The 14,251-nt window shown below is 37.0% G+C and overlaps 1 protein-coding gene across 4 annotated transcripts in view; it reads right to left on the bottom strand.

Annotated features, from left to right (window-relative positions):
- The window catches only part of PTPN12 (protein tyrosine phosphatase non-receptor type 12), a 70,814-nt gene that overhangs the window by 31,336 nt on the left and 25,227 nt on the right, over nt 1–14,251 (bottom strand). For all 4 annotated transcript variants that reach the window (XM_062491647.1, XM_062491650.1, XM_062491648.1 and 1 more), the window contains exons 2-6: nt 7,224–7,332; nt 4,061–4,137; nt 2,977–3,072; nt 1,932–1,970; nt 1,128–1,199 (exon numbers count right to left, since the gene is read on the bottom strand). In XM_062491647.1, the coding sequence (XP_062347631.1) occupies nt 1,128–1,199; nt 1,932–1,970; nt 2,977–3,072; nt 4,061–4,137; nt 7,224–7,332 (393 nt within the window). The remainder of the gene's footprint in view (nt 1–1,127; nt 1,200–1,931; nt 1,971–2,976; nt 3,073–4,060; nt 4,138–7,223; nt 7,333–14,251) is intronic.

The raw sequence follows: 14,251 nt of genomic DNA, 5'->3' as shown, positions 1-14,251 counted from the left end.
ATATTTGTTTTAGTTCTCCAAACTTTTAATTTACAGATTGCCTTTCACAGCCGTCCCTCTGTAACACTTTTGCTGTATAAGCTTCAGCCTCTTACCACTCTTTCCTGCAATGTCTCCTTTTATGTTTTCCTTTTCCATTGCTTTTAATTAAGGGAGCAATTAAAAGAATCACTAATTGTCTTGGTTGTGGTCAAAAAACCTAGCTTCCAGCTCACAGAATTTTCAAATCTTCCTTTGGAATATCAAGAAAAGTTGATACTGCAGAAATCAAACAATATTATTGTACTTTAAATATCAGTAACATCAGAATTTGAAGATGCCTTTAAAAACTTGGCATTACAGCTTCCCACAGAGAATTTAGGAGACTGCATATATGCTTTAATGCGTTTCTATCTGCTCCTGGGAATTTACCATTTCCCATCAACAACTGCAACACTTTGCAGGTTTTAAAGGAATGCAGCCTACACACACCAGAGTACCTAAAGGTAATGGATTCTCAGCTAAGAATTCAATTACAACAAACACACAAATCCCTTTCACCAGTATCACAAGGAACAGGGGAAAAAGCAGGCAAATTTGAATCAACTTACTGTAGGAAAAGGTTACTCAGAATCTTTACAGACTAAAATTTGCCAGTATATATTTTCCTAACAAGATGAATTGTACTTAATTCTTGTTACACTATTTCAAAGAAATATTAATAGCTGAATAAACAGGCACACAAACGCTCTTAAACACCTTAAAACACTTAATGCTAATTAACTTAATGAAAGAACCTATCCCAGTATTGCTTTCAGTTCACTCAGAAAGCACAAGTCATAACAGACAAAACAAGTGCACAAGATTTTGATTTCTTGAGTATTATACAGACATTCAAGCAGCATATAAAGCTCAAGAAATAATACATAAAAAAATACAAGACCAGGGGACACAGGTTCCCTTCTTAAAAAAATTAATCATGGAGGATTCAAAAAACCACACAGCTTAGAGGTGCACATTCCTTTGAGAGTCCCTTGGTAAAATTTAGTACTGAACAACTGAAAAGTCAATTACAAATAGTTAATTGAACATATAAGTTACAAACCCACTAAACACTTGAAAATTAATTGATAAAGCTTTATACTTACACAAGAAACACGAAATGGTCCAAAAGTTACAGCTGCTTCTCCATACAGAGGCCAGTAGCGCTCACATTTTTTCTGTTAAAGTAAATAATCCTAATTTAATTCATGTATGGTACTGCAAGATGATTAACAGAAGCAGAGCAGACAAAAATTACAATCCTGAATGCCTTATTCTGGACTTCTTTTAAGATAGCAAAATAACTTTTCTTTTGGATAACAAGAGAAAAACAAAACCAAGATCTTAAACAACCAACACAAATACAAGCAAAAGACATTTTGTAAATTAGGATGAAAACTTCATATTTGCCTGTACCACGTGCATAAGATGCATGCAGAGGGGAGCAATGAAAGCTTAGTTTTTGTGCAAGTTGGGAATTCACTATTCTGAATTTCCTTCTAAGGACATAAGAATAAAGAAGAGAGATTTTTGAAAAAAAAAAATTGTTTTTGCAGCTGTATCAATTGACAGGAAATTCTGAAGGACTCAGGATTTTCATAATTGGCCTACATCCCACAAAGAGCAAGTCACTTTCCACTGTGACACGGCCAGAAACAAACTCTTGGAAAAGTTCTGTACACAAACTCATATTCCACTGGGATGACACCTAAAAAAATAATCATGCAGCCCTACAAATGGGCAAGGAAATGTAGTCTCATGAACTATTTCCTATGTCCAGAAATGTAAGGATAAGCATTCTCACTTCATCTGGCATATTATTATCACAGTTATGGATCTGGCATATGAAGCTTCACAGCTATTGCCCCATAGGGACACAGCTCATTTATTTCTGTATTTAGGACACGTACCCTTCCCATTTCGAATTCTCGACAGGCCATTACAATTATCTGAAAAGAAAAAAAAGATGCTCCAAGTTAGATGGTTTTGGATCATGTAAGTTAAACCTACACTTCACCACTTGCTTCTATTAGGCATACTGATACACTTTCAGTGGTTACTACAGAAGAGACTAATTATTAATAATATTTTCTTTCCTGCATACACGTGCTCTTCGAATTCTAGAACAGTAACAGTTTCATCCTTCACAAAATCTACATCACTAATACAACACTTCAAGGCTACTTAATTCAAATTCACTGTAATCCTGTTCAGTCTGACTGAAAAGCCTAAACTTATAAAAGTATAGTACTATTTGCCAACTGGAAGAAACATAGCTGTATTTGCTTAAAGTGACATAGAATGCATAAAATATTAACACCCCCCCCCCCCCAAACAAAAACAACCCTGACCCATCAATCAAACTTCTTAGGTGAAGTTATTTCAGAAAGCATGAGTAGCACAATAAAAGTGCACCAACAGGTGAGCTATTTGTTACAGTAAGTAACCATGACTTCAGTGTCAAACAACTCCCCCCCCAAAAAAAATTTCACTAATAATTTGTCAAACCTATCCAATTTCCACAAGTATTTAAAAGTTAATTCTTGACAAAAGCTGTTTAAACAGATGTAGATGTATATAAAACAATAATCCAAAATCAGCATTAAAAAAAAAGTGGTTTGGGGGTACTTTTTGTTTGACATGCTGGTTCTGTTTTTGATTTTATCAATCTACATTAAGTCAGAATTGTAAGGTCTCCTACCTTACAGATGTAACCAAGCAAAAACCATAAATATGAAGGACTTAACATTCATTCAACAAAATTATTACTTTGAGTTTACATTATTAAACTGAATACATAATATTAATGCTATTTAACTACAAAAAGCAAGATTTGGGAAGCAAATAATCTAAATCACTGTCAATATTTTGATAATAATAGCCAGCTCAGGCAAAATATATACAATCACAGTGCCATGAAATAAGGCAACACTGAATTTTTCTATAGCTACTTACAGCAACGTTGTATTCCCATATCATCCTCCAGAAGTCTATGACTGTATTGGCTAGGGGCCCCTGGGTAGCAACATATGCTTTTGGCCCATGTACTCCCTGGGATTGCAGAAAGGAACCATTAATGTTTACAAAGAACATTTATCTGCCCTGAATTTATAAAGGTTTTGGATTATAATAGTGTAAAATTAGAATACCCTTTTTAAAAAATATATAACAGGAAGGGTGAATATGAAACAAGACTAATTACACTAGTGGGAATTTTGCTGGTAATCTCAAGGGAGCCCAAGATCACAACAGCTACAGCACTGCCAGAGACTGTCACAGGAAATAAGTGTGTTCAGATTCTGAAGATTCCCATTAAGTCTGCATTTTCTTTGTTACTCAAACATTCAGTGATGAAAAATTGAAAACCTTTCTGCAAAAAAGCATCCTCTTGAAAAAAATTAAGTTCCTCCCTCCCTGTAGTACATGTATAATTTTAGAATTGTTTTATATAAATTTTCAGTACATTAATATTCAGCCTTTCAAGCTAAATCCTCATGCAAGAAGATTTACAGGAATACCTGTTTCTGAAAAATAAATACTGTGTAGAAGCAGCATCAGAATAAAGCTACAAAGACAGCTTAAGATATTAATACTTAGAAACAAAACTGCAACATGCTTTTAGTAAAATTCTGGCTTCTCTTACAAATTTTAGAATGTTAACTCCATTGCCACACTCTTTCCATGAGTAGAGTGAAATGTGCATTAACATACACAATTTGTCAAACATCTCATTTATGGTCCCTAAAAATGTGACCTGTTAAAACAACTGCATCTGTATTTTCCTATGGTATAAATCTCCAATTCATGTGCCTGCCACTTTAAAATGAAGTATTTTACATTATATTTCCACTTAGGAGTAAAATCAAAGCTTTAAAGATTGTGTTATAAATGGCACAATGTTTGCAAATGTATTCAAGTCATAAAAAAGAATATCTTCCCTCACAGCTTTAAAGGCTTATGTTAGACTAAAATATTAAAACTGCACTGACAAGGAAAAAATGCTTAAAAAGAATAGAACTGTTAAACTAGTACCACATACCTTAATAAAGTTTGCGTTGATGTAGTCTGAATCTTGTGGGGGAGTTTTTAAGGTCAGTTTAACTCTGCTGTGATCAACTATAAAAACAAACCAGACCAAAATATTTTTTGAACAAGGATTACAACACATGTAAATCAACATAGAACAATAAAAAGAGAACATTAAAGGCAATTTTCCAAAGCTAAGTCACACAAGCAAGTCAAAAACTTTGATTTATGATTTTGATTAACTCAGCTAGTGAGTGATAAAAGCAGAGTAGCTCCTACTGTTATGTGCTGCTGATGCACAAGTTCACAGGGTACCACCTCCTGGAATTCCAAGAGCAATTTTCCAACCAATACATTACAAAGAGGCAGAAGATAATTAATCAGAAGCCATCAAAACTGCAGTTACACAACCTTAACACAGATCATGGTGGTCAGAATTAAGACACACTTAGGGAAAGCAGAAAGCACAAAACACCAGAGCACAGTTAAAGCAGCTGGCAGCTCTCAAAGCCTCTGCCAAGGAGGACTCCATCAGGTATCACAACAGGAAACAGGCACCAGGATTTACTAGGATCTCCCCCCATCTCCCAGATACTGGGCTAGGCTCTTTGCTGGAGCAAAGGAAAACTTCTGAACTAGAAAGCAGGAGATTCCTTCATTTAGGGATTTTGGATATGTCAAGCTTCTGATAAAGCCAGCAGATCTTTGGAGACCAAAATCCTCAGCAATATAAAAATAACCTTATTATTTGTTGACAGAATAAACTAAACATTTTGTTATTCATTTTGGCCTTAAAAAAAATTGCATCCGTAGTACAACAACTTGATTGTTACTATAATGGTGTAGGTGGTTGGCAAATTTGCCAGTCCTTCCAGCTCTTGTTGATAACAGCACTTATTGGCTATCATACAAAAATTGCTCAAACTACCTCTACGATAGAGGGTCTTTAAGCTGGAAATCCATATCAAAAAAGAAATTATCTTTAAATGGGGCAACAGAAGTATTTGTAGAAACAGCAGCTGCTCAAGCAATTTGTTACTTTCTGGTCCCAGGGTCAATTCCTCAACCACAGAACAGCTGCTAAAACTTTGATTAGACCTAAATTCAAAAAAAAAGATAAAGAACAAATATATTTCAAAAGAGAAAATACGGTTAGTTGGATTTCTTTCTTTTGTAAAAGCATCACTGATAATAAAACAGGGAACCATGCTGAGAAGAAGTAAATTCTAAGAGTTATTTCTATACAGAAAGCTCTCCAAAAAAGCTAGCAAAATGCTGAAATTTTTCTACCAGAGTCCTCATAACATGCAAAAAAATTGTGTTACCATGTAATGCTTCTTAAAAAAGCACAAGTTAAATTATGAGACTTTTAGATCATAAATCTAAAGAGAACATACTCATATAAAGGCCTAGAAAAACCCTTAAACACACTGCACTGTGTTAAAAGCTGATGCATAGATTGTAAAGGCAAGAACATTCTCTAAGCATGAAATGGTGCCACGGACTTTATACTAAAAACTGCTTTTAAGTGGCAGAACAGACTAATTAAAGTAGCAGCCTAATGAGGGATCCTATCTTCTCAGCACAGTAGATCCAAAACTCTAGAACAGTTTTCAAATGTCAACATCACCAGCCTGTCTGTCTGCCACAGCTCATCTGCTACAGAGTTTAAGGTCTGGAATAGAATTCTCCCCAAAAATCCACCACAGTTCTCAGCTTCTGAAGATTAAGTGCTTGGATATTGTTATATAATTTAAAGGCCCAGTTCACAAGAACTAATTGGTTCTTCAGGTGACCAGTGAACACCACGTTGCATTTTTCTACCATTTTGGGTGGCTTAGTAAACTATAATGGGAACAGGCACCTTTTACTCTGAAGCCAGTGCTGAGTTAGTGCTGAGGTACTGATCTCTCTGGAAGCAGTAACAATTTCTGATAAATACAGCACTAATCTCTAAGTTACAAATACATTACTTCTTGGATTTATGAGAGATAGACAAGGATACTTGGCCTTTCTCCTGCTTCTCATTCCAAGCTGGTCTCCCATCACTTCATTGCTGGAGACTTTGCATGTTTGAGACATTCACTTAAACTGAAAACACATCTTCAATTTTCCTCAATGTCAGCTTTCAAGTTCACTCATTTCCCCACTGCAAGCTTCGTTCCCTTCCAGATGCCAGTGACTCAGGTTTTATTTCCATGCAGATGGCAGATGAGCTCATCTGCTGCTGTAGCTGCAGCCATGCACTGCTGCAGTGCTACTGCCTCACCAATTCAGCCTGGCTGCCACCAAGATTTCACTATATTGTTCACGAGCCACCAAAATGCCAGGACATTGTTAATAAGATGACAATAACAACTTCCTCTCTGTTTTTCACTCTACCTATCAAACATTTCCTCCCAGCTAATAAGCAGCGTAAAATGTACCTGTTGCTGACCTTCTGGGACAAGAGAAGTGGCATTTGTCACAAGACTACCCTTTAATCTCACTGTCAGCTGTTCAGATCAAGAAGCACAGTGAGAGCTTCTCTGAAATACGTGGCCTCAGGAGCTACACAAAGTGAGCATGTAACAGGCAGTTTTGTAATTTCAGATCACTGATCTGTAATATCCACTTGTTGGTGGGTTTGAAATCTAAATTGTGCTCTGACTCTTGCTTTCTGTGTCCACACATTAAAAATAATTTTATTTGGACTCTAGCAAAATAGACACCAAAGCCAAGCCAGCACTGAAAGTTTTTCAACATCATTTGCAGGATACAAACAGGCAAAAGATACCTGTTTTACATCAAAACAGGTTCCTTATGCCACCTTAGAATTTCACCTAGAGTATAACACTGACATTTGTTTGTTTTCTACCACAAATAACATGCTCCTAAGGAAAACATACATTTAAGCATCTAGTAAAGTTCTCAACTGTTCTGAGCTAAAATGAAAGTGTCAGCTCGATACAGCATCAGAACCAGAACACATTTATCTTCTGGTGATACCTCTCCTGACGAAGTATAAGAATATTCAGTCACTTTGCCTTCCAAGTTAAAAATAAAAGTTTTAATAATGTCATCTTTCAGCAAATTATCTCAAAATTTGCTTTTCAGTAACAACTAAAAAGTAAAATTCAAAATACATGGAGAATAACAAGCCCTTTCTTTTCTATTAAGATGTAAATCATACTTACATGGCAATATATCCTTGTATCTATTCTTTTTAACATTTTCTTCTTTTTCTCCAGTGGCTGTTGGGTAGATCTTCTCTGTTCTGTATTTTGTTGATAATCTTCTTAATCTCTGGAACAAAAGATTTAAGTTATATTTCCAAGCCTCAAGATAAACATCACGAGGAATTAGTTTCATTGATGAAGATGATCATTTGGAACAAAAAAAAAAAAAAATCCTCTCCTTTTATGATATTCACTATGATGAATTTTAAACACCTAGTTATTCAGTACTTTCAGCACATCAGCAGGTTATACCCAAGTTGATGCCAGCTCTATGCATCATGAGACATGGAATTTTGAAAAGCCAGTATAGCACCAGCATGAACTACGGCCATATTTTACTTTACATTGCCCTGTTGTGGAGTAATGACTGCATTAAGAATATCTGTGAGAAACAAACATCTCAGGGTACCTGGAGGAAGAACACAGCATGAGCTGGCTCAGAACAGCTGGTACTTGGCTCTGAGGCACAAAGCTTCCAGCACTGACAACTGAACAGAAACCAAAATCTTACATTTAATTGCTGCCAACTCCTAATGCCCAACTCCTGTTGAGTTTCAAGCTCAAAGAAAGGAGGTCCCTGTCTCTCAGGCACAAGCTATTCACAATTAAGATGAGTGACAGGAGGTCTGCTGTATTCACAACAGTACATCACTTTCCCCCCCATCTATTTCAAATCCTAGAAATGTGAGAGAGTCAAAACCTCTAATAATAAAAACCTGCCCTGCCTTCCAGTAAGTTGGGAGATAAAAAGAGCAATACAGCTTTTATCATTCCAAACAAGTCAGGCCTTTGCAACGTTAAAACTGAGGAGTAAAACTCCTCATTGTAAAAAATAAATGCAAGAGGAGCCAGCAGGTCTTGTTATTTTAAACTGTGTAGACATCCAGATTTAAAAAGGAACACCACAGAACTAAGAAATTTAACCCAGGTGGTTGCAAACCCAGCCATTCTATCGACACTGACATGGTGGTGGTGCACAAGAGGCAGACTGAAAGTAGCTTCAAACAAGTTTAGCATCTCCAGTGGAGGGGTGTTCTGCACAGGTCGAAGGACAGAGGTTCTTCATGTGTCCCTCCCTCTATATTCAATTCATCACTGTACAGTTGAAGACTCAAAATATTCATGATTTGTGTTCTTTTGGGAAAGGGGGACAATGGGAGAGGGGTTTTTTTGACAGTTAAAAATGTAAATTTTGTTTGTCACTGACTACGCAACAACATAGGTAGAAAGGAATCATAACGAAGATTATTTGTTTGGAAAGCCAGTTTTAGTAGCTTTAGAAGAATTAAAGAAGAACACACTTGAGACACTCACTGCACACTTTAATTTAAAAAATGTTTTGGCAACTCAGGCCATCCAATAATTCCTCCTAATTTATTGTGCAATTCATTATGCAATTAATTATTCATATTAGATCCAAGATTTTCCTAGCCCCATCTGCAACCATAATAAAATCACATACAATTAAGCATCTCTCTTACACAGACAAAAACATTTTCATGAAGTTTATAGGGATATAGCAAAAAATAAAAAATCAGATTACCTATGCAAGCAGGGATAAAACCTGTCATTAATTTAATTGAATACACATCTAATAAACTAGAAAAGTGACATTTGCAGAGCAAAAACCAATGGCAAGGTAAAACAAAAAAAGGCAAATCAAGAAGCATCCGTTTTGAATTTTTTTTCTCTTCTGCAAGGACATCATAACAGATTCAATCACTGAACACTAAAAAGAGCAACAGAACTAGCCTGAAACTATTTTTCTCAAAATTCATTTTCTTGAGAAATCTGCAATATTAATCAACGAAGAAAAACAGTAAATACCTGGAGGTGTGGTAGGAAGTGTCTGACCACACAGTGTTCAAGCTACTAAATATTTAATCTGAAAGCATTGCAAAAGTGAAGAACAGGAAGATTCAATTTTTAAAAAGACACAAACAGCTCCTGGAATCCCCCATGCAGACTACACTCATCTTTGCAACACTAAAAACAAATTCACAGCATAACCTGAACACACAGCAAGCAGAGAAAACTGGTTTGTCATACAGCACAAAGAACATCACTGCATGTAACAGGCATTGTCCTATGTAACACTGACCTTTCCAAAGTCAAAAAATATCACTTGTGCTAAGACTTAACACATCCAGGAGTCTAGAAAAAGCCAAATGAATGCACATAATTTGGCTAAATCAGCTATGAACTGCAAGGCTGAAAAATAGTTTGAAATAGGCTATAAACTTCCAATGGGGGGGGGGGGGGGGAAGCAAAGACTAACAATGATATTTTCCAATCACAGTCATTAATATGATTTTGTGTATTGTTCCAACATGGTTGTGAGTCTTAAAGGGTTTTTCCCTCCATCTTACTGATTTTTATAGGGCAAAATGTCATGACTCTGCTTAAAAGAAGTTTAGAGAAAACCAACTTCTACAAACCATGACTAGAAGCAAAAGTTATTTTACATAAGAAAGAACACATTCAAGGAAGTCAGGTTAGGTACACCAAAAAGTAGAAGACCATCCTTTTTGTGTAAGCCCATTTTAAAAGCAAGAAAAAACACTTTCACCAATACAATTTGCACAAATTGTAAGCCAAAAAGGCTTGAGTGACTAGTACCAACTTTCATTTTCTAGAAAACAATGCTATATGAAAATCCAGCACAGCCTTCCTCCCTACATGATTCAATCTCCCCTGCTCTGCAGTCTGCCAAACAGACCAGAAAGTAGGATTAGCTTAGCCCAGCTCCAAGGCAAAGTGTGGAAATGAAATACAGGTTGATTTTAGCACACATCTAAAATACTCCAGGATCCATGCTTTTAATGCATGTTTGCCAGCTGCTCTGTGATATGGGAACTAGAAGATACCTAAGTCCTGAGAGCAATCAAAACCAGTAAGGAGCCTTCTTCATGATTTACAGTAGGATCTGCCACACAGAACAATATCTATTTCATGCTTTGGAAGAAGAAGAATTGACTCAAGACTAAGGAAAGAAGTTTTAAAGCCGAGCTTTGAACAGAGTACCACAAGAATGGAAAAGTGCCAGACTCAGCAGAGGATTCCGCCCTACGTGCAATAGGAAATCCCTGCAGATGGCTATTGCAGTGTGTGCTCACAGCCTGCTGTGGGATGCAAGGGATCCAGCGCTTCCTAGGTTACAGCCCAGAGTGACCAGGAGCAGAATGTACTCAACAGCAGAACGGGGGTAATGACAGGGCACAAGAGAAAAGAATTCTGTTCAGACTACACTAAGCTGACAAGACAGCCAGCAAGATCCGTCTCAGCCCGGCTTCAAGCGAATTGTTACTAAACAACTGTCCAGAGTACAAAGCAGCTCTCATTTGGGTTAAGTCAGACAACTGCCCAAATGCTTCCCTGAAGATACTGGGGTGCCAAGAGCAGGGCCATGGGAGCTGCAGCCTGGTGTCTCTGCAGATAACACCGGGCGCTTCCGCGACACTCGCCCGCCACTGGGACTGCTGTTCTGTACCACGGCCATCTCCGCTGGTAGGTTCTCTTAAGAACAAACAAAATGGTCAAAGAGTAATAGGCATGATGAGCCATAAATATACACTTTAAGAACTACATTCTCAAGGTCTTTAGTTCCAGTCATTAGAAAAGCTCAATTTTAATTCTGCTTATTCATTGTGTGACAGAAGTGGTTTGTGGGGTGGTGACAAACACCACATGTGACAGTGGGGAGATGAGTTTTTGAAACAATGAAAGTTTCAGAAACATGCTTCCAACTTCCACAGTGGTTTTACAATCTGTACTACAAATCTACTTCAGAATTTTACAAAAAGACAAACCAGCTTTTCAAACCCAACTTGTGGAATCCTACCATATTAAGAACTACTTTGTCCAATTAGTTCAAGAAATGGAGATCTTTAACTTTCATTGTCAGTTTATTTATTTATTTAACACTTTATGAAGCCTTTAAAGACACAATGCCTAATATAGAAGTGCTGTTTGTGGATTAAAGAAAGCATTTATATAGCCCACTGAAATTTTAAGAACTCACTTCAAAAGCATAAACTTTATTTAAGATACAAACATTCCTTTGACTCCTTTCCAGGCTTCTTTTCAAGGAGAACAAGACAAATATTTCACCAGAGTTTCTGTTATCTCGAGTCTTCAAACTGCTTCCTATGCCTTGTCTGACATTTCTAATTGGCAGAACAAGAGATAATACAATAGTGATGTTCTTGTGACTCTTTCTGACCATTCCTGAGGAGCAGGACATACCAGGGTGTCAGATGCCAGCTGCTCCAGTATTCCATGCCACCCACTTGCCATGTGACAACAGGCCATAAAACCAGGCTCAGGAAGGTCTACACAGCCAGCTCTGGCAGTGGTCTCCTGATGTTGTGCCAGTCACACAGAAACATATTTTGCTCTGCATAATTTGCCAAAGTGCATTAAGAAATACTCAAAGAAACAAGCAATTAAAGAAAAGATTTCATAGAAGTTACTTTAAAAATCAGAGCATAAAAGAAGATGCTAGGAAACACCTTAAAATGTTGTATTAATGCACTCACTCATTTAATGAAATGAGACAGCTATTTCTATCATAAGGTGGACATTGCATTTTTCTTACTAACAGGAAGGGAAGAAAAAAACCCAAGAATTATGTGCAACTCTGGTCTCATTCAAATAATTCAGATAAAGCTTACTAGGGCAGAATACCTTCTCTAGTACTTATACAGTAAGAAAAATGTACCTGTATGGAGCAATGTGAACTAAATTACCACAAAAATTTCAAAATTACTATCTTCTGGTTATCTGTATTCAGATAACACAGGTTTCAGGATCTGTAACTATGAACAAAGAAATGCCAGAGATGCCTTTGGCAACACACAGTTCAATGCAGACTTTGGTATCAGTGCTCAAATGGGGCTCTGACTTCCTAAAACTTTGGTTTGATTCCGGAAGTATTTCAGCTTCAAGGCCTTACAAATCTAACTGGAGTTTTCCTATACCACTTTCTGATCAGTGAGGTCTCTGGGAAACACCAAGACTAGTTGATGGTAGTAAACTCAGGTGGAAAATGGACTATTCAGGAGTGCATGTATAGCTCCAGGTTGCAATAGCAAGGAACATATGAATACAGTGAACACCACCTTGTCTTAGGAGTATTTGTAAAATAGCATACCCTGGTGACCCATGTCAATATGTCCCCCTTTATTCCTGTCAGCTTTCAAACAGCAATTGTTTGCAAGAATTCCTAGCCCTCCTGAAAGAGGGAAAAAGCCTCCCCAAACAGTAGTCAAACAAATAATGAAAGGATAATGACTCAGTTTTGTAAAACTGCACTGTACCTCAATATTCATAGATGGCTTTGGCTGAAGAAAAAAAAAAAGAAAAACAAAACAAAACAAAACAAAACAAAACAAAACAAAAAAAAAAAAAAAAAAAAAAAAAAAAAAAAAAAAAAAACAGGCTAGCAGTCTGCACTGGACTTATCTCTGAAACAAAGCCCTGAAAGGAGACTACAGGCTGAACTGATAGAAGGAGGAGTTTTCATTGCCTTAGCATTCTCTTCTGGCAACTAACCACCTACTAACCCTAGAGCTCTAGGTGCTCCAAGGGAAGCTCTGCTCAAGTGATTAACAGACAAGCCTGGTAACTACACTCCCTTGGGAGCTCTGACTTCAGCATTTCATAGCAGGACAATGATGACTCCAACAAACCCCACTACATTCCAGGAAGTTTGTGGGAACCACATCGAAGAAAAATCCTTCCAAAATTACCCAGCCAGCTGAAAACAGCATTATTTCAGTATTAGAATGTATGGTGTGTACTGTATAGGAGTTGGGACTGCAATTATTCTTGTGGGTCCCTTCCAACTCAGGATATGATTTTACATCATCTTAACCCCTGGTATTTTCTCAGGAATGAGCTGAATTCATGTTACTGCACTAATTGGAGATTTCTATCCCATAAAGAAGCATCAATGAAGACAATGAAGACAATGCTGGTACATCCTCACGTAGAGAGGGCAAAATGATAATACCGAAAGCAGCCTGTGAAGGGGTACATCCTACTTTCTTCAGTATCACATTAAAACCAGAATTAGGTAAAAAAACTCAAACCAGCATATTACTCTCTAGAATTAGGTACTGTCAGAGTAAAACCAACATTTCCCATCTTTCCAAACCTTTATTTTCCCTAAGAAAAATGTTAGAATCAGACATCTCCCACACTGCTAATAACTAACGATAGTTTTACAAAGACACTATCAAAATGTGGGCTGACTGCTTCAAAAGTCTCCTTTCCCTCATTTCTAAAACTATTTTTATATTACTTGCATGTTAATCCTAGTCTAAACTAGCAGTACTATCAATTACAGCTAATTTATGTTCAGCATTAGAGTTAAACAACATACCTACTGCCACTTTTACAAGGTTGGAGAAGATTAAGTAGATCTGTGGTTTGGAGACAAGCAAGGAAATAATCCAGCAAAGCAGAACATTAAATTACTAAAGCATAATCTGGTTTTAGCTAGTAGGTTACTAATGTATGTTCTGAGATATTTTAGAAAGTCCTGCAGCACGCTCATTAAGAATTGGAATTATAACTTCCCATCTCTGAACCATACTGTTTCCTCAGCACACTCACGTTACTGCAGTGACTACTGTGAACACATTACAAGAAGTGAAAACATGCTGGACAATGAAACAGCAACAGTTCTTTATAGACCATGAGTGAAGAACATGAAAATTTCTATTAGTACGAAGGCACACAATTAGAAAGTTGTCTGCTTTGGACTCAAGTCTAGGAAGCACCCCAAACCAGAAAAGGTTAACATTAGCACACACTACAAACAGCAGGCTTCTTAACAGCGTTAGAGCAATTCTGGAACAATTGTTGATAATTCAAAACAGAAATAAGCCTCGAATTTTTTTGCAACGAGGTGACTTTCTGTCTTCACAATATAAACCCAAACAGCATATGGAAGCAAAGCAGTTAGAGGAACAAAGAAATAA

The sequence above is a fragment of the Cinclus cinclus genome, chromosome 4 (genome assembly GCF_963662255.1).
Source record: "Cinclus cinclus chromosome 4, bCinCin1.1, whole genome shotgun sequence".
In the NCBI taxonomy this organism is placed as follows: Eukaryota; Metazoa; Chordata; class Aves; order Passeriformes; family Cinclidae; genus Cinclus; species Cinclus cinclus.
This window is presented reverse-complemented; position numbering and strand designations above follow the sequence as displayed.